The following is a 24,274-nucleotide window of genomic DNA, read 5'->3' as shown; positions in this document are numbered from 1 at the left end:
AGCTACTTAAATAGCAAATTAAGAAAAACTTGTTATTTACACTTTATTAAGGCATAATAACAGTCCAATGTAATATACTTTAAACTGATTTAATTTGGGGGCATAAAAAGCATTATCATATAATTAAGAACAGATTTACTTACTCTTATACCCTATATAAGGTGTATTCTTCACCAATAATACCATACCATACAATACCATACAATGAAAACACTTCAGGCATTTCATGATTATAAAGAATTTTATTAAACGAGCTAAAATTATTTAGATTATGTGTTCCATATAGACGAAGTGTTTAGTGTGAAGTCTGTTAGACAATGAAAAACGTATCACAGTTTACAATCTTAATGCGCTAATTTAGTATTTAATATTTAGTGTTTTGTGTTTAGCCTAGGCTTACATTGCAGTTTTCAGAAGAGAAACATTTGATCTGGTACTCTAGATACTCTTAGATACATATGTAGATGCATAACTTGAATGAAACTTGAAGTTACTTAACGCGCTAAACGGCTACAGTTAATATTACACAATCCGTCTGGCTCTTGCACGATCCCACAAAGTAGCATATAGTACTATATAGTATTATATATAGTACCATTTCCGATTAGTTGGTGAACTTCTTGAAGAGCGGCTTGAACATGGCCTCATTCCTGTGCAGCTGCGGCGATGAGGAGCTGCTGCTGCTGCTGTTCCCGCTGCTGTAGTCATCCCGCGGGGAGTACTCCCCCAATCTGGCCGAGAAGTTCATGGGGTAACCAGCGGTGGCGGGGAAGCCGAAGGCGTTACTGCTGCGACAGGTAGCGGTCATAGGGACTTGAGAAGCGGTAGGCAGGAGACTCAAAGCTCCGCTCAGCACCTTCATATTCGGCGGAGTTTGGGGTGGAGTATCTGGTTGGGCTTCGAGAAACCCCATCGCCCGCTGACTCGCTGTGGATTGAGATTGCTGCTGCTGCTGCTGCTGCAGCTGCTGCGGATGCCGATTGTGAAACTGCAGCGGTATTGGTCCGCTGGTCGAACTTCCCGTAGTATGGATGGTACCGCCCTGCTGCAACTGCTGCTGCTGCTGCTGCGGCTGCTGCTGCGCCGGGTGCATATTGCTGTAGGGGATACTGTTGCTCGTAGTATGCAGCTGCTGGGTCGTAGCCCCTAGAAAACCCCCGTAGGCCGTGGTGTGCGGCCTCAGGTATGGAGTGGCGGCTCCATTGAACAGCTGCTGATCTCGTCCTGCCTCCGATGCTGGATACTGGTGTTGCTGCGCCTGTTGCTGCTGCTGCTGCTGTTGCTGCTGCTGCTGCTGCAGCGGCATCGATTGGTGACCCATGTAAGCCGGCGGCGGTGTCTTGCAGCCAACTGTGTCGGCCAGACTCCAGATCTTCGGCTTGGTAGCTGGAATCGGCACGCCACAGTCCCGGCCTAGCTGGTTTTTTGGATCCCCAAGATCCGTCTGCAGCTTGGAGTTCTCCCCATGAAATGGCAACATACCGCCCTGCTGGCCAGCCTGATAGTAAGCGGGATGCTGATGATGATACGGATGGTAGCCACCGGGGTGACCACTGGAGGAGCCCCCGCCACCGGGGTAGCCACCACCACCAGCACCACTACCAGCTGCGGAATAACCAAAGCCGGCACGCAATATGTTCGCCTGACCGAGGCACTTCTGGTCCTCATCTATGGCATCCTCCTCCTCTTTGGTCTCATCTGATTTAAAGAAACAGCAGCTGTAAGTAGGTAAACCTTATGAAGACCCCCCCCTAATAAGCTATACCTTTGGCCAAACTGCCACTCTGGCTGCCCTTGCTCGGCTCCAAGTCCTCCTTATCCTTCTCATCGTCCGATACCAAGGCGTCATCATCGTCATCCGTGCGATTCTTCGGCTCCCACGTCATCTTGTTCTCCTTCTTCAGTCGACGCCGCGCATTGGCGAACCACGTGGACACCTGGGTGAGGGTCATCTTCGTGATGATGGCCAGCATGATCTTCTCGCCCTTCGTGGGATACGGGTTCTTCTTGTGCTCATTCAGCCAGGCCTTCAACGTGGCCGTGGACTCCCGAGTGGCGTTCTTGCGACGAGCTGCCAGGTCGTAACTGGCTCCATAGCTGGAATTAGAAACAAGCAATCCTCTGTTTAGAGAACAGATGCAACCAACATTATCGTATTCATAAAGGAATGGCTTTTTAGGTTTTATACAGATTTTTATACAGGTTTTTATATAGATTTATTTAGAGCTTAACAATAGGTAGCTATATATCTTTGAAACTAAAGTATTTTTTAAGTTCCTATAATTCGTATCTATACCCAGAAAACTCAACATTTAAAAGGGCTTTCTACTCTTTGATAAAATTGCAGTAGTATTATCTTTCTAATTGCGTGGCCCAAAAAAAAATATCGTGGCAGCAGCGAAACATGGAAATTCATTAAAAATGCGGAAAACTCAAATTGATGTTTTCCTACAACCTACCACTGTTTCCCCCCCGGGACCTCCGCGCTCTCGTCTCTCGTCTCTCTGCCAGTGTAATACAACGTCAAAATATTGTAAAACATAGTTGTGAAACAGGGCACGGCCACAAAAAGCAACAACATTGGACCGAAAACAGCGTCTCCGGCAATAACGAGGAGGACAAGTGGGTGCCACCGGGTGATCCAGTTGTTCCATATCCTCCACTCCGCCAGTTCTAGGTTCACTTCGCCAGTGCCAGTGCCAGTGCACTTATCGCATTTTTTTTTTCAACCCACCAGAGGCATCTCCATCATCCGCCATTCGTCCTCTGCAATAATGGTCTTTTGGTGGGTTGGTTCTGGTCCTGCCACCCACCAGAAGTTCCTAGCTAAATTAAGACCCCAACCCCTGGCGAACTCCGCTGCACATCCGGCTCATCCGCTTTTCACTTTCGGGTTTTCCCCAAATCCTCCCAAGCCTCACAATCCCCCACTGCCAATCCCTTTTCGTCCTGCTTTATTTTGCGTTTGGTCCTTTTTCATGGGATTTTTATGGAGCCACAATCAACAGTTTGTGTGCGGTGAATTTTACAACAAGATAAAGAACGAATCTCGGCCTCGCTGCCCGTCGCATGTAAATTCGACGTCCTTTCTCCTTTCTCCTTGATCCTTCTGCTTTTTCCCCACTTTTTTCTTCACTTTTTTTCTCTTTTTTTTTATATCTCGATTGCGTGCAATGTGCAGGATGTTCATAGTGATTAGCACAAGAGTTTGGAGGAGGACTCGTGAATTTGCATTCAGGCAACTAAGTGCGGTGTATGTTCTCCCTACAATCTGTTTTTTATTTTGGGTCAGGAAGAACTACTTTAATAAGCAGATTGATAGAAAAATATTATAAAAAATGTATAAGAAAATACTCTTTATTATAGAAAAACTATTTGGCATGTTCTGCGTTTGCGAAAGAGACTTTAGTATGGGAACAAGGATATTTTACTTACTTAGTAATTATTTAAGAAATAAGAAATTCTAGAAAAATTAAATTTGGTTATTTGAATGTTAATTAAAGTGAACTATTAAGAATAAATGTTTACTAAGTCTAATGTATGTAGACATGAACTATTCATAAAAGTTTTCTGCATAATAACACCCTAGATAATAATGTTGTGTCCCGCAAAGGGATCTTTCACTGTACTCCTAATGGAGTAAGATTTGTCCAATAACCGTGACCAGAGGTTGTGAAGCCCGTAATTTTCGGCACGTAACCCCACATCAGCTACATCGGCTACATCGGCCAAAGGCGTAGCTATATAGCCCGGCTATATCATTATCGCGTAGTTCGGTAGACGGATTCGTTGGATTCGACGGATCTGAGCAGAGTGATACGCTTTGTGGGCTTTTTGTGCTGTTATGTTTTACAAGCTAACAAACATCAATTTGTCCGTAATTGGCACGCATCCTATTTTTGTATTCGCCATATAATTGCAGTGCCCCGCCAGTGTGTGCATGTGCACATGTGTCTGCGTTCTTTTGGCATAACTCGTAAACAAAATTAAAAAAATGATTTGGCTGCTGTTGTTGCTGGCGGGCCATAATCTTGTTAACAAATCACATTCTTGTTCACACAAACACACGGACACGGCCATATGGTCACATATATGTAGTGTAGCCGCATATAGCGGTTGGCCGAATGGGCCGCGCTTATTAGTTTTAGACCGGCTTACACCCATTTACATTTCAGCTTTTGTTCGAGCCACATGCAATTTGGTTGGGAGCCACCAATTACGGCGGCCATTATCTACAAGTTGCGATTTTCACTGGCGGTCGCTCGCATTTCGCATTTCGAACAAATAACGCTGGCTGCCAGCACAAATGACATTGGCTCCCGTGAGCAGACACGTTTCATGCCTGTCACTGGGTAATTACGTTGCCTGTCATTCCACCAAAGCCACCCACCCACCTATCCACCCATCCACCCATCCACAGATCCACCTACTCACCACCTCCTGCTCAAGCTATTTACAGCCCCATGCAATTGCCATCTGCCAGACAGACAGACATTCGTTCAGACACACAGATAGACCAACCGGCTGACTGTCAGTCAGTCAGTCGGATTTTCCACCTTTCCATCGAGTTTCCCGCTCCGCAGTTTCCCACTCCGTTGCCAATTTGTGACAATGGGCAAAACAAAGCGCAACCGTTGCTCTCTTAAATGTTTGTCAACCCGTGAATACGTACACGCCTACGCACAGAAAAAAATACATTTAAAAAAATGTAATTACAAAATAATGTCATTTATAATTATACTCGTATCTAGATTTAATCAAAATTGCCGGAGGAGTAAAATATAGTAAAGCAGTAGTATCTTTGTATAAAATATAGAACGTGTGAGTTCCAGTTTTACCATTACAATGGTTTGGCAGATCTACTATTAATTTGGTCAATTATTGCCTTAATTAATCAGTACTTTTCAAATATATTTTATCAGTTACATATTATTAAATTTCATATATTAAATCACACTTCTTAAATTTCAAGTACAGAACAAATTAATTCTCATGTTTGGACTCGTTTTGCGAGTATTTTTAACTATGAGGCGCTGAGTTGTTCATAGAACACACTGTTAATGAATAATGCTTATCACTCCCTACTTTTGATTAAGCTTTTTCGCTTAGTGTACTGCACATACAGGTCGCAATACATACAAACACCGGTAGATTGGTAAGTAAGTGCGTATGTACTGCCGCTCAATATGGCGGCCAACATGGCGTTCATTTGCGGCTCACACCTCACCGCCCCCCTCTACCACTACCGCCCGCCTACCGACCGCCCTGCCACCGGCCACCTGCCCCTTCCTCCATCCGCCACACCCCCCTCACCAGCGCCGCCCCCCTCCAATCAACATGCATCGCTTACAACTCACTCACTCATTCATTCACTTAGCTCACTGCAGCTCGATTTCATGGGCTTTCCGCACGCAAGCCGGGCCCAAACGAAAGCGAACCAAACCAAACCAAACCAATCCACAGTCGACCCAACCACACCAAACCAAACCAAACGATACCGTCCACACCGACGGTCCAACGGGAAGCCGCAGCCGTTGCATGCCACTCAGTCTTTCAGCCTTTCAGCCGACTCTTCCCCCGATTTGGGTTCGGAATGAGGCGATTCATGCCTCCTGTCCATCGAATCTCACTCCTGTGTACTCCGCATTCGAGTATATGTGCGTACGCACTTGTGTATGCACCCACGTGTGTACATACTTAGGGCTTAATGTATGTGCATACACAACAACAAATTCTCCGTATTTTTTTTTTTGCTCAAAATATTTATTTAATAGGTGCTAATTATACGGCACATTCCGGAAAATCACGCACTTACACGGAGAATAAATACCTGTCACAGTTCATGCAGTTCATTCACTCTTTAGAAAAGGTTTCTAACTTCAATTCCTTTCTTTATTTATTAAGTTTTAGGAAAAACCTTAAAAATATATATAATTTGTAAATTAAAATTGAATTCCATTATTAATTATTTATATTTTAAGTGAACTCTTTAAAAGTGATAATTTTTCATAATTAGAAGTCAGTTCATAAAGTTATTTTAGATATGTTTTTAAATAGACATATAAATTGCTGTAAAATTTAAATTTTTATCACATTTGAACAAACCCAACTTGTTGAATAAATGATTAATGACCCCCAACTTTCTCTCAGTGTAAGTCACACATCTGTGTACCTTTAAAGTCCAGTGTATGTGGTGCGTTGCGCGCACTGGCGTGCAATTAACTGCTATTATTTTTGCAGCAATCATAAATAAATAATTTCGCGCTCTCATACAGTTTCGAACAATTCAAATTTTATTATCGCCCGTCCCTTGCGGCAATTGCGCCATCTCATTGGGCGGGGGAAAATCGCGGGAAATTGTAGGAAAACGGCGGAAAAGTGGGGAGCGCAGGGACGGCGCAGCCGCCGCAGGCAATTAAATTCAAATCAATTTCAAGTACTCGCAAATATTTTGTAATTAATTATGGGCGCCCAATTGCATTTGATTTCGCGCGACCCCATCTACTTGTATTCAAATTGGGCTAAAAGGCTTTCTATTTATTTTCTATTAGACGCAATTAATTATGCCGCAGACGCATTTGATGCTGCCACATTTTTCGCAATCAAAACGAAAACTAATTGAACGAAATTAAATGAAATTAAATTAAATAATGCTTACCCGTAGGCCGACATGGGATCGTAGGAATAGTAGCCCGTAGTGGGCTGAAGTCCAGCCGAAGTCCAAGCTCCCATCTCCGGACCCGCGCCCGTGTCCTTCAGTCCGTACGGATTGCTCTGAAAATGGAAAAACGATAAACGATAAACAATAAACAATAAACGATGGAGAATTCAGTGATTCAGTGAGAGCCATGGAATTGAGTTATTAGCGAACATAGTATTTTCCCACACTATTCGAAGTTGACAATTTTGTTAACATGGAATCTATAATTTGGCAACATATTTCGCAGGCCGAGCTGGCGAACAAGCAAATGCCCAGATGTTGGCCATATTTTAGAGCCACAAATACACGCAGCGATACAGAAAAATACATAATTTAAGGCAGACAAAATTTTGGTATTTGTTACGTGTATTAACCAAGTCGAAGCGCCGATTATTGTTATTAGATTTGAAAGCGGTTAAGTCCAAATAAAAAAAAAAAAGCACAGCTCGAACACTTTGAATTTTAATTTGGCTCGATTTCTGTTTGTGGCATGCGGCGATTTATGCCCTCGGAAAATGACAGCCGGATTTATGAGCGACAACTATTGGCCAGATCGCCGTCCAATCTGGTTGGCCCTGTCGAGCCGGGCTTTTGTGTGAGCTCTTGATTTATGAAACGGTATTAACATTTTTAATTGCTTAACATCATGTATGCCGTTGTTTATTAATTTTTCACCCCACCCCTCTTTTCTTTTCATTATGGCCAGAAAACCGCCGCCGCCGCCGCCGCCGCTGCCGAGTGACAAATATATTTATCAAAATGTCGTAAATACATATGTATACATATACGAACAGGTATTGGAATCGCCCTACGCCAGATTTATTTGCCCAATCGAAACGATTGGTTGTGGGGAAATGTCAGAAGTGAGATTTTGCTAGATCTTTCTCCCCCCGCCCCACCGAGAAGGAAATGAATTCGGTTATTAACACCTCCCAAATTCGAAATTCGAAATTCCGGCGACATCTTATCGAGGCAACTCCGAGATATTTTCTTAATTAAAAGTATGCGCTTCGTGACAGCCGATAAAAAAAAGACACTCGCTCAGGTGCTTGCCAGAAAAAAGAAAAAATAAAGACCAAAAAAACAAAATACAAAAAAGAGGAGAAAAATAAAGAACGAATGAATTTCCTGTTGTTGTAAATAACAATTTAACATGACACTTTGGTGGCTGCCGCTGCCATTCCCGCCCCATTTCCTCCGCTTTTCCTCTCCTTTCCCGGGGGTTTCCCTTTTCCCTCGCTCACATCACTGCCATCTGAAGGAGGTTTTCTTTGAAGTACTCGTCGAGAGCCGCCCAAGTTGATTAGACCCTGTGTTCGTTCATATTAATTAGATCGTTCAAACTAATGTGCTTATTACAGCGCTCGTAAACATCGGGGAAATACTGTTGACAAAGTCGGACAAGTGTCTTAGGATTTCTTGAAATTAGGAGCAATTTATGAAACGTGATTCTTTAAATTGCGCGGAGTTATTATGGGTAAGAACGTATAATTTATAGAATTTTGTGAATATATTATAACAATATGCCACTCTAGGATGCTAATAAATTTATCAACTGGAAATGAGTGCTTAAACCAACATGGAAAGTACAATTAAACAAAACTATATCCAAATTTTCGAAATGTTTTTGATTGCTTTCGAGATTTAAGTCACTTTTAGCTGCTATTACAAATTAAGAGGTTCGATTAAGTATTGCCAACACATTTCTTGACAAATAGTTACTAGATACTGAAATTGCGCACACAAGCCACGTCGATGAAAATATTTATCTGCTGTGCGATGCGGCAACATGATGTCCTTATAAAACACTTGCTCGATTATTTGGGCACTTCTAGCTAAGCCTATCCATCTCGGGCAGTTAGCTATTTGCCAAGGCTAAATACTGTCCACATTGTTGTTATACATATTGTTGCCAATTTTGTGTGTTTGTTTGTTTGTTTGCGTTGGCCTTTCATTCAGGCCAGCAGCCTGAAAAGCAAAGCAAAAGCAAAAGCAAAGCAGCAGCAAGCACAGTGTGTTTTGCTTCAGTCATGCTGTGCTCGTGTACATTTCAGCGGTCACTTAGAGACTATACGAGCACAGTTGGGGACACAATAATAGGGATAAAATAATAAAAAAAATTTAAGAAGTAGAGAGTCTTTCAAAGTGTTTTAAAACCATCTATAAATTATTCAAAAATAATTATTAAACATTATAAACACAAGTTCTTATCAAAAAACATAAAGAAAAATAATTCTCAAATTAAAAATGGGAAAAGCATTTTGTCAAAGTTGTTTAACATTATTTCAAGGCTCTAAGTATCAAATAATCGTTAAGCAAACGTGCCTTTTAAGTAAAGCTTTAATTTTGTAATGATGAGCCATTACATAAATGTAAATAAATGATTTAATTTAACTTTTAAGCACACATATTTATTTAAGCTGCCTCTATGCTAACCATAAATATGCAACTTTTATAAATTACTAACTTACTAAATTCTTGTTCAGGATATCCTAAAACTGTTTTGCTATTATAATAAATAGGTTTTGCAGACAAAGTACTGCTATTATTATTATTACTGCCCCCCACTGTGTGGGCGCTCACACACACAGCGACATAAGCTTGATTAGCCCACACATACACGAAGAGAGTGGAGTGTAATTGAGGCCATGGGGCAATATGTTTTGTTACCAATGATTTTGCCTTTCTTTATGCAAAGTATCGAATATCGCAATGGAAGTCGGCAGTTGTCAGTTTGCAGGGAAGCGGCGGAGTAAACGGGCTTATAAATTAGGTGGATGGATAGACGGCGATAGAAAAGGATTGGCCATCGGGGGGATGGAACTCCGAATGGCTATGGGTATGGGCATGGGTATGGGTATGGGTATGGGTATGGGTATGGAATTGAGTCCCAGAGAAACTAAACCCCCGATACGGAGCCAAATGAGGTTTGACTGAGCTTCAGTCAGCCATAATGATAATTCGATTTAGTCGACTGCATTGACAAGCCATCGATGTTGCTGCTTTGTAGTTTTGTTGTCGTTGTCGTTGTCTTTGTCGTTGTTGTTGTCTCTGTCGTTGTCGTTGTTTTTGTCTCCCTCCTAAGCTGCGGACAAAAGCCACTGACTACACAATTAAAGTCATACGTTGAGATAATCCATTTAGCCCTCTGGCCCATGGCTCTTGGCCAACACACTCGGAAAAATAAATACACTCATTTTAAGTGACCTTAAAAATAACTAGTTGATTGATGCCAACAAAATATGATTACATGAATTTACTTAATGGCAAAGGTCAATAATCAAGCCACTACAATAGTTATTGAAAAAAGCTAAATAGATTTGAATTACATATAAATTAAAATTATAATTAATATGAACCTTTCTTTCCTTGACTTGCTAATAATTTCTATAATATTATTAGAACATTGGTTAAAGTCCTAAATAATATTTATGGGTATATAAAAGCCTTCCAAAATTCTTGCGAGTGTTCCCCCTTAAGTTGTACAAGTGCACTTACCAGCGGCGAGTAGAAGGCAGAGCTGTCCACTCCGATGCTCTGGTAGGGATTCTGGTCCGTGGAGGGGTACGGCGTGCCGTAGACGCCGACGCTGGCCGCCGGGAGGCGGGAGTAGCTGGAGAGGGCGAGGCGGGCGGAGTCGTACTGGCAGGAGCAGACCGTCTGACCCGACACCGGGTCGGTCATTATGGGCCGCCCGTTCTCGCAGCAGGATCCACCACCACCACCACCGCCAGCAACACCAGCAGTGGGCGTCGTGCCCACGCCGTTGCCGTCCAGGGAGCCACCGGTGGCCAGATCCGAAGGTCCACCTCCGCCCGCCGAGGATCCACCTCCTGCGCCAACCACCGTCGCCGCATTCGAGTTCTGCGAAAGCGCATTGGGACTCAGCGCCCCCGAGGAGGCATCTCCGCCAGCTCCGCCTGGCGGCTGGCTGCCCTGACAATCCTGACCTCCCGTGGGGCTCATCGCCGGGGCGTTTGTCATCACCAGCGCCTCGTTCACATTCACATTCACGTTCACGTTCGCGGAAGCGTCCTCCGTCGGCTGGACACTGGGGGGCAGGAGCTGGAAGAGATCGGATGGGAAGAGGCTCTTCAGTGCAAGTTCGTCGCAAATTAAAACACAAATTCGCGGTTTCCGCCGCTTATCTTATGGGTATATTAAATTGAATGCACAGGGGAAAAATCCAATGATAAATAAAAAGCAATCTAATCAAGCAAAATTCTAAGCAGAGTGAAATTAACCTCTTAATAAATCATTATTTTAACATTTTTTATTTTAATTCTTAAACATTTTTCGGGGTAAGACTAACATAGTGATATATAATGTTTCAGATGTGAAAAACTTCATTAATTTTACGTATCGGATTGCCTTTAATGACTTTACCAGCCAAACTGATGATGTCAAAAATGAATTTGACATTATCGAAATCATATTATATTTTCCCACTGTGCAGGTACTTCTAAACTCGAAAGGCAGTCGACTGATAGCCTTAAGTGATATATAAACACACATCGCCACTGGTTTACATAACTAATGCATGTTAATCAAGGGGCCATTTTAATTTTTATTTCAAACACCAAAGGCCGATGATCGAGAAATATTTTCCCTCGGCCGCAAAAGGGTCATTTTGAACACCTTATAGAGATACGAACCTCCGATAAAACCCCACACTCGCAGCTCCAAGAGGTGGGTCTTCCAAGAAGCCCCCAATCATTGTGCCATTGAATGAAAATATTTCATTTCGAACACAAAACTCAGCCCCTAAACTGACAGTGTTTATCTGAAAACAGTTCGCCAATGAATTAGTTTATTGCGCTGCTCAAATGATAAGATAGTTTTCGTTGATGGATCTAAAGAATGCTCCTACCACAGAAGTCTGCTGAATGATTTTTGTCACTTATTTATTTTGTAGTGGAATATATAAATGAATATATATCCGATTCTATTTCAAATGAAGTGAAATTTATTAAGAAGATATTTACAATAACCGAAATAAAAAAGTCTTTATTAAAAGATTTGGTTCTTTTATGTAACCAATATTTCGCCGCAAGTAGCTAGAAAATTGAGAAGTAATTTAATAATTATCCAAACTATCCTTGAACAGCGCCATAAACTAGATGTCAACTTGTTCGCCAAGAGGCGAGGATGAAAACCTGCCTGAGAGTAGATGCCTCCATCACATCACGGCACAGGAAACGCACGTCCATGTATAATGGCTAATTTTCTGCAGCATAATGCCGAGTAAGTCATGCTAACTGCCGTACTGGAAACTTCATAAATATTGATGTCCGGCAATGTTGTTTACCCACCCCATCACCCGATCACCCCATATCATCAACCCATGTAGCCGACCATCCTCCTCCTCCTACTGAAGACACCAAATCCGCCTGAATCGCTGGGTAATTGCGAATTTAATTCGAAAAATCGACAGTAGGCCCATTACAAGATGCATCGATAGCATGTAAGCGAATATGGTGTTAACACACAATCAATGCCACTGGCCACTGGCCACTGGTAAGCGCAGAAGCTGGACGGGATTCATAATCCCGCGGCGATTAAGTTCCCTTAATCAATGGAGTACTCTGCTCTGGGTGTGGAGTTCAGGATACGCGAACTTCGTTGCAATGGCGGCCAGATCAATAACCAAGCAAATCGATTTCAAGTGCCGGATCGGCAACCTGATGTGATGTCCTCCATCTTTACAGTGGAGCTTCGCCTATGGCATGCGCCACTCACTTGGCAATTAATATGCAAAATGCGCCAAGCCCATGAAGCCAGTTGTCTGGGGGCATTTTGAAAAATGCCAGAAATCAATGAGGGTGTGGCAGCCGACGCCTATAGGTCCGCACCAGACCGACTTTTCGGACCCATCCAAGATCGGATCGATATGGATATGGATGCCTGGAGACGCCTGGAGATGCCTGGCAATGATGCAGATGGAGATGGAGTTGGGCAACATGCTGGCATAAAGGCTTCTGAAAATTACCGCGGGCAATCTGCAAAACGAGCGGACTGCTTCAATTTCCACAGTCTGAAGTCTGGAAGTCTGGAAGTCTTGAAGTCTGTAAGTCTTAAAGTCTTCAAGTCTGGAATCTAAAGACGTCGGTCTTCTGGGCGAAAATATCGGCGCATCGAACCCATAATTAAGTTGAGTGCTCCGCCTGATGGACAGCTACAAATTGATCGAAATGCCCAGCAAAAGGTCATAATATCTGGGCAGCAACAATTTTAGCCCGGCTTACACGGCTTCTGTGGCGAAATTCGCGGTCAAAACTTAAATGCAGCCACCAGAACGCATAATTATTCCGCGTCATTAACATAATCTGACAATAGAACCTTTTTCTTCGCCCGAAAAACAAAGCAGTACATGCATATTATTTTATAATTATCAGATGCGATCGATTCGGGATTGATCCTCTTAAAATTCAGCAGGTGAGTGATCCACTAGAAGGTCGCTTGTCCGATCATAATTAATAAAGTAAAAATTTCCTTTTTTTTTTGAGTCGTGCTGAAACGCACAAATAATAGAATTTCGAGGCCAAGATCGCTGCCTCTATATAGGGACATCGAAACCAAAAAAAAAAGAAATATGAAAACGCACAGCCATTTATCAAAATTTTACAAATGAATGATTCAGTTGTTTTATGTTTTTTTTTTGTGTTTTCCACCATGCCGCGTGATTTTAATTAGTAAAAAGCAAATACATTTCGGTCGATCTGTATGGGAATGTTCAGCGATCGATCGAAACGAAACGAAAGGAAAGGAAAGGAGGAGGCTGTGCTCAACGTTCCCAGAGTTTCTCGGCACAACAATATGAGAATTATGACAACTGATCTGATAGGCGACACCATATAGGGAGCTCTATGCGCCTGCCAGATTCCTCAGCTCCTTGAGCGAATGCATTATTCATGAGGCAGAGGACTCCATTCCTGCACTACCTTTCCGCTTGGAGGAAGCGCCAGTGGTCCAGTCGTCCACTGGTCCAGTGGGCCATGTGAATTGGCCACGTCTTCGCATGGAACGTGGGGAACTTTCGATGTTGGCAGTTGGAGGATCCAGACGACGACGACGACTGGCAGGCGACAGTGCGCAGATAAGATCTGCTGGCCATGTGTGTGCCCAGTAAGCAGCAGTACCAGTAACCAGTAACCAGTACCCAATGCTCAATGCCCAATGCCCAATGCCAGATACCCAACTTCTGAGTCCCAGTCCAGTTTCAGTGGCTTTGGAGATTTCTGTGAATCGCAAACGCAGCGATCTAATCGCAACTTGTATCTCGTGGGTCCACCAAAGTGGCCCGGCTACCGCGTTTCTGCATCCGAATCCCTCCCCCGACAATCTCCGCCAGATGACCAAGTTGATAGCACCGGAGTATAAGCGCCACTTCGACCCTCACCCTCACCCTCACCCTGAACCTCAACCCTCAGTCGCCAATGTAAAGTAGATCAGAGAGGAGGCCAAGTCATTGGTCCATCGATCGTTTGGTGGATGCCCGATGCTATCCAATCTGCCATCTCCAGAATCAATGGATGTGGATGCTCCTCACGTAGCCAACAGGGCATTCCCAGGGCCTGCCCTCAGCTGTCACTTTACGGTTATGAATTTTATGATTTACGATCGCAGCAATTGAATTTTATTGACTTTTCAACAGTTTCACCTGAGCGTGCCTCAATCGGCACCTCCCATCTTCTTGGCCTTCTGATTGCCACGGCTTTTCCCTTTTCCCTTTTTTTTTTTTTTTTTTTTTTTGCTTTCGTTTTCGACTTTAGTTAATTGGACTCGTGTGGTCCGAAATGGAAAAGACGCCAGAGTTCTTCGGAGGCAGAACCATGCAATTGGTAAGCCCAAGTATCATAGCCTGGGAAATTAAAGTCTAGCCTAGAGAAGCTCAATCAATGGCAAATTCAATTTACTCTAGGTCTTCTACTCTAACTTCTACCACTTTTGCTTTTGCAATCCATCATAATATTTTACAAATATTGCAGTTGCACCTGCAGCCCTCGTAATTTGGCGCAAAATCCTTAAAGCAGCAGTTTTTGTGTGAATTTTAAAGGTTGACAAAAACGACTGATTCCTTGGAGTGCCTTTTTCTCAGGCCATTTATCAGCCATCTGATTTATTATGCTTTTTTGCTGGCCTTCCACCAATTTACTGTCATAAACATGGAAAAAGTTTGCCTCAAGCAGCTGTTTTTGCTGCTTAGTGAAAAGTCCGAAAGCGCTACAATCAAAGACTTTTAGCGGTTTTGCCCTGTAGTGGGTCCTCAAGATCAAATAATCGGATAGCTTTGACTGCAGTCGGTGGAAGTACTCAGATGAAAGTTGAAAATTGAAATTAAAAATTTGTCAAAAAAAGTGTCTATAAAAAACATTTACCCAAATAAACTTTAAACCCAACCAAACCAAGGAAATACATTTAAAAAAATATGTAGTTATTAGCAGTTAACTAGTTCAGTTTTTATGATGAGATGGAATCCAGTTGGTGATGATTATAAATAGAGAAATTAAAAGGTTGTATGAATACAAATGATGACTATAGACAAATTCAATTTAAACATGATTTTACAATGTTTTTGTTTTTAATTACTCCATAAATAAGAGCTGTTACAAGTATTATACAAATTATGAATCTTTGAGTCAATCATAAAAATCTGTTGATAGTATCAGTCTGATGAATAATATTGACTTTAATTTAGATCTCATTTCCAAGTTAATAGACAGTTCTTTCATCTGCTTATCTGGAAATCTCCTGTGACTTAATGAATATGAATAACCATTATATAGTATATACTTAGTATATATCTAGATCTGAATGTTTAGGAGACCCACCTGCGAGGCCGACGGAAAGCCTCCGTATCCGAATTGTGTGTAGGCAGCCATTTCGCTATGTGACTATACGACTATATAAGACCTAGTCTTAAGATACTCTCTCTCTTTCTCTATCTCACTCCCTCTCTCTCACTCGCTCTCGTGGGCAGTCTGCTGAAGGATATATGGTAAAGCTGCTACATCCAAGGATGTGCTTAACCGGTTAACAGCTCAGTTTCGATTGGGTCTGTTCACAGTGGGCACTGGCACGAAAGGAACCATAAACGACATTGGGCCAACCGAAAGTATCTCGTGGATTTGTTAGGTATTTGCAGTTGTATCTGTCACTTGTGTTGGATTTTTTTTTTATTTTGTTTATGTATATTATTTGGCTGGCACACGCAAAACGCGGCGGCAACGAGAAATCGACGAGAAATATCGACGGCAAAAACGCGGCGCTTCAGCACACGCTCCCTTTCAGATGTGCACCTTATAACGTTCGAACACGAACTGGTTGCGAATGCCGTTGCTGTTGGCCGTGTTTGCTGCTGTTGGCCGTCTTGCTGCTGTTGTTGTTGCTGTCGTTGTTGCTGTCGTTGTTGTTGTCGTTGTTGCTGTCGTTGTTGCTGCTGTTGGTGGGGCGCATTCCGCTGCAGTTGGCGCGGGAGCGGGACAACAATATGCCGTTTTCCCCGCTACAAAGGGGGGAAAGAGGGCATGCCGCTCGCCTTGGGAGCGAGCAACAAAACAATGAAGAGCCGGCAGTCTGGAAGTGTAAGCACTTTCGGGCAACGCCCACCCGGTTCTCCCGGTTTTGTGTGGTGGTGGCATTCTGGCCGCTTTCTCTCTTCGCACTTCCAATACGATTCCCCGCCAGCGACTCGTATTCGCGGCTCACTGGAAGTGAGGCCATCGCAACCACCAATCGTAGGGCTCCATGGGCTTCGGCTGGCTGATTTAATGGACAGGTGCGAGTTCGCCAGGCAGAAGAAAGCGAAAAAGAATACAAATGAATTGGGATGGAAAGGGAAGGGAAAGGGAAGGGCAGGGGTATGCATTTTCACAACTGTCGATGGTCTTGTTTTCCCCACAATTCCCGGGCAACGCCCATTTGTTTTGTTTGGCTAGTCATTTGTTTGTTTACTTTTCACAATTGTGCGCCCAACTCGCAACTGGAAGTGCATGCGATCGCCAGCTGGAAGTGGCAACAAAGTGGCGCGTTGGGATGGCCAAAAGTGGCGACACAAAAGCGTTAATAAGATCAGCAAATTCCAAGGCACTCGCACTGTATTTATCGTCTGTCATTATCTTCATCGCTGAATTGCGCTTTAGTTAACTGCCATTATCGATCCTCGCTAATTAATCTCGCCTAATCGGGTTTATATGAAACATTTCCAGCGGTCTTTGCTTAAATATCATGCCACTTGAATACCAGTTGCTCGAAATATCAACAAGGTTTCAGCTTTTTATGGTAGGAATTAATATCCTTACTCAAGCTGTCACCATGCCAATAATTCTTGGGCTTTCGCAGTATCAACGTTTTTACTTAGCTGTGATATTTATATTTTCTCTTGAATTTATAAAATGTTCATTTAAGAAGTATATTTATTATTTTGAGAATTTAGAATTTGTTTAGTCACAATGGGCAGACAATTAAAACGCTAACTAAACTAATTGCTGTGCTGCTTTAGTCTGCTAGCCACTTTATCTCCCCCACTTGAAATCACTTCTAGTACACAAGCAATTTTAATTGCAATTAAATAGCATTTGATGTGTATCCGAAAAACAAGAAAAGTCTGACCTAATTTTCTTTTTCGACGAATTGCATGCAACGAATTTTTCTGCGCAATAATAAATAAATTGCAAAACAAAATATCATTTTGCTAAGATATTTTTAGAGGCAACTTAAAACTCTTGAGTTTTGCAGCCAATTCAGTCGTTAGGAAATCATAAAAAATATATTATACTCACAAATGTGCCTTTTAAATTTAGAGCAAGGAATGACATATTTATTATGAACTTTTAACTATATTTAAAAAACAAATAGGTTTAGTGGGTGAAGAGGACTCACATGAAAGTGCTGGTTTTGGAAAAAAGTTTCGTAGTTAATGCGCACTAACATATTTGGACATCCGCTTTACGATCTATTTTTTACGATTACGATTCCCCGGCAGGATGAAGGACACCCAGGACACGCATTCCGGAAATGGAGTGGAATCTCCGGCGAGAGTCCGCCGTGGTTGTGATGCGATGCGATATGATGTGCCGTGAGGTAAACCTCAAATGTTTTTTTGCGGGTGCCGCGGATGTTGGCAAGCTTGTTTGCAGCGTGTTTCTGTTTGTTCTCTTTTGTTTTTTTGCTTTTTTTACGTTTGTTTATTTTTATGATAATGTAATAAAAGCAAATTAACCTATAAAACCGAAAAAGTGTGACTTACACGATGGAATTGCACCATAAGGTCTGGGCGTGTCCTCACCTCGCTCCGCACAAGAAGTATGTGTGTGTGTGGATGAAACGATCCACGTGGTGCGAATGGAAGTGTGGGTGGAGTTCGCAGTTCGGAGCTCGGAGTATGGAGTGGCCATGGCGAGTGGCTATGCCAAGTGGGTGTGGGTGGTTCTGGGGGTGGTGGCACCACCCACCGCGGCCAGGCATCGCCGGAAAATGAGAGCAGCCTGTTACCTCAAAGCAACAAATGACCAAAGCTGTTTCTCCCCCTGCCAAATGCAAACCCAAACCCAAACCCAAACGTGAATTAATTCCAAGGGAAGCCAAGTCATGACCAGGCCAAAGGCAAAACCCAGCGGCAACTGCACACTTGGCCAAAATTGGTCACCACTTTACGAACCATCGATTATTATATATTTGTAATATTTTATAGAGATTTTTTGGTAAAAATTTATCATTTTGCTTTTAAAAGTTGAGAAAACCATACATAATTACTATCGCAAATATTACGTGTGATACATTTTTATGAAAGATTTTTAAAAGCATTAATAAATATTATTTAGATGTACGTGCATCTATAGGGAAATCTTAATAATTCGCCTATAGTTACTTTACTGGCTAAGTTAGAAAAAATACATTCCAAGCCATATTAAGTATATTTTTATGCATATGTTTGTTTTATATATACTAGAAACTAAAAAAAAAAAAATAAAGTGGGCTTTTTAAAGTGGTTAAATGCATATTACTATGTTATATTAGATGCCTCAAGCAGTTTTCCTAGCAAAAGGCCTTTAAAAATATAACAAAATAAATTGAAGGACGCATTTTTTGCGAGTGCAGCGGCAGCAACAAGAGCGAAGAGTCCGTTCCAAGTGCCCCTCCGGGTGTTAAGTACAATATTTGCTGTGTTGCGCGTTTTACGAGTGGCGCTTTTGCAATCGCCGGGCTCAGGGGCGACAGGGGAGGGGGAGGCATAGGGCGTCTGGGGGCGGATTGGCGGCGGGGGGCGTGGCAGCGACGGGCAGCAAATGCAATCAATCAATGGGTCAGCATGATGGTACACACCAGACGACGACGAGTGGCAACCACATGGGGCGTTTCCATTTGCGGCAGCCACACACTGACCACCCTCTGAGTTGGAGATTCGAGTGGCCAGAATCCCAGAAAAAGCCTGAATCGGATCCGAGATGCGGACTGGCAACGCAATTGGCAGTTGCCACTTTCGGTGGCAAGAAGTGCACTTCACTTACAAATCAGTCGACGGCACTTAAAACCTATTTTGACAATTGAGCTGTCCGCCAGTCAAACTGACAGCGCTCACTTTTCACGCCACTCGATAAGTTATACACATATACTCTGTATAAACGAATATACGAGTATACTCGTATTTTGATCAAGGATATAGGCGTTTTTGGTGGTGGTATATTTCCTCCACCGTTTTATGCCGTTTTAATTGCAACATCTGTCACTGCGGTTTATGCATATATCAATTTCAAAATAGCCAGCAAATGGCAACGGCAATGATTGCATACCATTCCATTTCAGAAACGGAGACCAAACCCAAAACCCAAACTCAAACGAAAACCCAAACGCCGTGGAAAATGATATATATATTTTTATTTTTATTATATTCGCCGGCAAAAACTGTCACAACACACTCGCCGTTGACGCCTGTCGAGTTCGGTTCCGTTCCGTTTTTGGCTGGGATCCTCGTGGGAAGGGATGGGAAGGTATGAGGGATCCGGGTCTGAAAGAAGGGTCAGGATGCGATACGCACCACACACACACTCTATATGGCAACCTTTCCCTTTTCTCTTTTTTTTTTTAATTTGGTTTTTGTTTTTGGTTTGATGCCGCCACGTTTATTGTTGTCATTTTCAGCGGGCTCGACTTTAATGGTTGTCAGAAAACATTAAAAATTGTCACATGAATATATCGCATCGCTGCAAGCGCGTAATTGAGTTCTACTCATTATGCAATGTTTGGCTGATAGAATTGTAAGTACATACACATGTACCATTCACTTTCGAAAGTGCAACGATTTCACTGACTTTAACGGGCTCAAAATGTGCACAAGAATAATGGTTTAATTAAACAAACAATTGAAATCGAATTTCAAGGGAGATTAAAAGGCGTACTAAAATATATTCAAAATAAGCAATCATTTCATAATCATATGCCACAGGTGTTAGAAAGTTGGACACGCTATAATCCTTAGTAAAATATGAAAGCCTCATAAATTTTGCAATAACTGTCAGTAATAAAATCGATGATTGAAATTCAAAATTTGTTTGGTTGCGCCTACATTATTAATCATTAAGAGAAAAGCTGCTGAAAGGTGTTTATATTATGTTAAAGTTGATTAAAAGTATAAAAAGTTTATTAAAAGTAGTAAAGTGCACACAATTTATGTGTATTTCATAGCCTACAGTATGTTAGACTTACATAATGTGTAATATAAAAATTATTAAAAAAATGCTATAATCCATAATTAAACCATTTATAAATCTATTAATATTTAAAAAGAGGCAATAATCTTATTTAAATGTATATACATTCCTTAAAAGCGCTTAATTTCTAAAAACCAAAGTAAGTAATTCCCATATATAACATAAAATATTATTAGCTATTAATATTTAGATTTCCCCTTAACCCATTACCCTCTTAATCGACAAGTTAATAATTATCATCAGCTTAAGTTTGATGAACTTGTCACCCCCAAAGCGTAAATATTTTGAATCAAAGCACTTAAATACCGATTCATTGTTGCTGAAATAAGTGTAATTGAAAATCTCTTAAGCGCTTGGCAAATATATCCACTCGAAGTTGGTCGGGCACTTCGGGGGAGAAGGGCGGTGTGCAGAGGCACAAGGACGCAGGATGCAAGGACGAAGGACGAGGGACGCTGGCTGAACTGAACTGAACTGCAGGCGCTAAATGAGTTTGTCAATCAAAATGCAAATGTCACCGGGGAAGTGACATAATCCCACTTGGGAGTCGGGCTAAGCCGAGCGAAACCATCCAAAATCCCGGTGCGAGCTAAAGCATTTGACCACAGTCGTCAGTTCCCAATCCTCAGCACCACCAACAGCATGGAACCCACTCTATATGGCCATACTATATGGCATATGAGCGAATTCCCGGGCCCGGCCGACGGAAATAGCAACATATGACGAGATCTGAAGTTGACGTGATGCCATCGAGCAACGCGGAGAATTCTGCAGGGGATGAGGACCAAGTGCCGCACCAAGTGGGGGTGTTAAATTGCAGTAATCGGCTCTTGGGCTGGGCGACAACGTTTATGTTTTATGTGCTCATTTATAATGCGCATTGCTCATTTGGTAATGGTTCAATAATGACAGTCAGACTACTTAAAAGGCTGCCCAGGATTGCGTGGCATCGCCAACATCTGCTGGGCATTACGGCATTTGACTTCCCTCCAACAAGCCGTGCCAATCCAATTCAAAACCGATTCCCGGTCCCAATAAATCTGCGATCCTTGAGCCATCCGCGGTGACAGCTGCCCCGCATCCGCAAAAGGCCTCGTGTAATTTTAGGCGCCACTCTCCAGGGGTCAGGAGGAGCTAAAGGAGAGGGGATATAAATAATGTCGAATCGCAGGTTAGAAATGAGCGAATCTTGGCTAAAACGAACACAGAAACAAACTCAATCCGACCACGACTTCGATGTGACTGGGCCAGATAGACAGCCGGCATTAGTGGCCACACTCGAAAAACTCAACGGACTCTTAAACTGAAAATATAGTCAAGAAACAAATGATTTTAACTTCAGCGAGTTGCTTCATAAAGCAGTTATTTATTGATTGGGGTAAATATAAAAATTTTTGTGGTTTAATTTTCTTAAGCTATTAATTGCAATGAGTTAGCTGCTATTTTAAGCACTTCACAAGCGGTGGTACGAATAATTCTTCGAGTGAATCTGCCAGTTGGCAAAAAAAGTCATAAAGTCGAGTGAGCCCAGTGCCATTCTCATGCCCATTGTCATTCCTATTTCCAATACACAGCCATTCCCACTCCCGTTGCCATTTCCCAATTGCCAATTATGCCGCCGCAGCAGCCCATTCCATCTTATAGCCATCCTATACCATTCCATCCCATAGCAGCCCCATCCGCCAGACAAGACAAACGCTGCAAGTTGCAAGTTGCAAGTTGCAACTATCGAGGATCGTTCGCCGTCGATCGCTGTCTGCATTCAACACTGACGCCAACCGGTGTACAAAATAAGTAAAAAAAAAAAACGAACTAAGAAGTGCATTTTAAAGGGGGGTGATGAAAAGTATCTGAGGGATACACCAGTCAGTATGCGCAGCTACAAGATGGCTGCTGCCAATCCTCGCCCGCACCAATGCCAAACTGCCTCGCATCCGAGAACGCGACTCCCGTCTCCTGGACTCCTTGGGCCAGACGTTCTCTGGTCGTTCTCCCATCGTGGCATTCGATGGGAAAATGAGTGCCTCCGGATACAGATACAGAGACTCACTCACTCGCACTTCATATGGCACATAATTCCATTTGCGACGCTTATCAGGCGCCACTTTGCCACACAATCGGTGACAATTGCATAATCCGGCTGCAAATGCCGAACATCGCTCTAATCGCACTGAGTAGTATCTTCTCGCCTACCCGCAGATTGGAATGCCTTTAGTTGTGAGTTGGTAGCAGGAAAAGCTTTTAGTTAATTAATGTCCTCCAAGGAGCACTTGAAATTGCCTCGTTTTGAAATGTCGCGTTTTCAAAACATGGAGTAGAGTAGTAGAGTTCATGGGAAAGCATAACTAATATTTGATTTTGAGTATTAATAGAAATCTACAAAGCATATACAAGTGAAGATATTTTTTAAGTAATATGAACTATTTATATATTAAATAATATAAAATATTATGAATTTGATTCGAATTGATAAACTAATAGGAATAGGAGATAAGAACAACCATCGAAATGGTTTTGAGTATGAACTTAGTTGTAAAGTATAATTGATATAATAATGTTAGTATTACCAATCTCAACTTCATTATTATACTTGTAAACTGCTGAGCTAAACTCCCTTTACCCATCTTATTGTTCCAAAGAATGGTCTTCATTCATTTAAGTATTATTGTGGGGAATTTATTATGTTATAGCAAATTAGCAGGCAAATACCTTGAACAAACATGAGTTATATACTTTCTTCGCTCGTGGCGAAACTCGGATTTATATGGAACCCCAAATAAAATGATAAATAAGGGTAATTTATTTGGGCACATTTATGAGGCGAGCAGGCTGCCAAGATACATTTAACCATTTAACCAACGGAAAACGAATCCAAAGAGTGCGGGCATACAAATTAGTGCGCATCTGCGCCATCGAGGCATTCTGGAATTGAATCCTTCGAGAGGGGGAGGTGGGAGGTGGAAGGGGATGGAAATCCAGAGTACAACACGTCTTGACATTTGCATCTTGAAATGCAAGTGAAAGATACAATCCCAATCTGTGTATCCAGATGCGCCATTGTCACTGTCATCGGCTGTGGCTTCCTTTCGACTAGAACTCTGCTCTGCGGATGATAAATGACGTCGATTCAACAAATTGCCACACATACATGGCCCAAACCCAGCCCCAACGTACCATTTTGGCCAATTGAGATGGAAATCAACTCGGTCTGTGCCCCACATACACGTACTTGCATAGTTAACTCCCCGATTTCGGTGGGTATATGGATGGGGATTTGGATGAAGCTTTTTCCGCCCGATCCGCCCCTGAATTTACATTCGGCTGTGTCTCAGGAATTAATTCGGAACTGTTTTAATAATTCTTTGCATGGGGAAGCTACTTGGAAGCTACTTCGAAGCAGATGGATTCAAGTGGAATTAAATTTTATGCAAATTAACTACCACTTTGATTTACAAGTTAGCTTTCCAAAGGGATTTCACCATTGCTTATCAGCTTTTTACTTTTTAGTACTTGAAAATAACATTTATCATAAAATTTTTGAAAAAATATAAAGACAGATTTAATGTTTAAGCAAACTTATTGATGTAATTTTCTATGTGAAACAACGTTTTTTAATATATCCAACTGCTTGAAATATTGAAGAGAATAATAGAATAATACAATTTCTTATATTTCACTACTTCTTTCTATTATTATATTTTATGCATATATCATAAAAAACAACATTAAAATCGCACTTTAAATGTTCTTAAATAAAAAAAAGTTTATCATTCGAAATATAACAACTGCATCAATTTTATTGGTTATTTACCTTAATCGATATCAAAATTCATCAATTTGCTTATATTAGATAATATAAAGTTAA

The 24,274-nt window shown here is 42.0% G+C and overlaps 1 protein-coding gene and 1 long non-coding RNA gene across 2 annotated transcripts; both read right to left on the bottom strand.

The window, feature by feature from the left end:
- Positions 1 to 222: 222 nt before the first annotated feature.
- LOC6533909 (homeobox protein araucan) lies at positions 223 to 16,026 on the bottom strand. Its single transcript, XM_002094573.4, has 5 exons — positions 15,532 to 16,026; positions 10,199 to 10,765; positions 6,659 to 6,774; positions 1,766 to 2,097; positions 223 to 1,698 (listed from the first exon to the last, which is right to left on the bottom strand). Exons 1-5 carry the CDS (start codon positions 15,580 to 15,582, stop codon positions 605 to 607), a joined length of 2,160 nt encoding a protein of 719 aa, XP_002094609.1. The 5' UTR covers positions 15,583 to 16,026; the 3' UTR covers positions 223 to 604.
- Positions 16,027 to 23,186: 7,160 nt separating this feature from the next.
- Positions 23,187 to 23,988, bottom strand: LOC120321480. The gene is made up of 2 exons (XR_005561109.2): positions 23,584 to 23,988; positions 23,187 to 23,512 (listed from the first exon to the last, which is right to left on the bottom strand). It is a non-coding gene; the product is annotated as an uncharacterized LOC120321480 (long non-coding RNA).
- Positions 23,989 to 24,274: the final 286 nt, after the last annotated feature.

The sequence above is a fragment of the Drosophila yakuba genome, chromosome 3L (genome assembly GCF_016746365.2).
Source record: "Drosophila yakuba strain Tai18E2 chromosome 3L, Prin_Dyak_Tai18E2_2.1, whole genome shotgun sequence".
In the NCBI taxonomy this organism is placed as follows: domain Eukaryota; kingdom Metazoa; phylum Arthropoda; class Insecta; order Diptera; family Drosophilidae; genus Drosophila; species Drosophila yakuba.
Note: the sequence above shows the minus strand (reverse complement) of the source record. Positions and strands in the feature narration are given on the sequence as shown.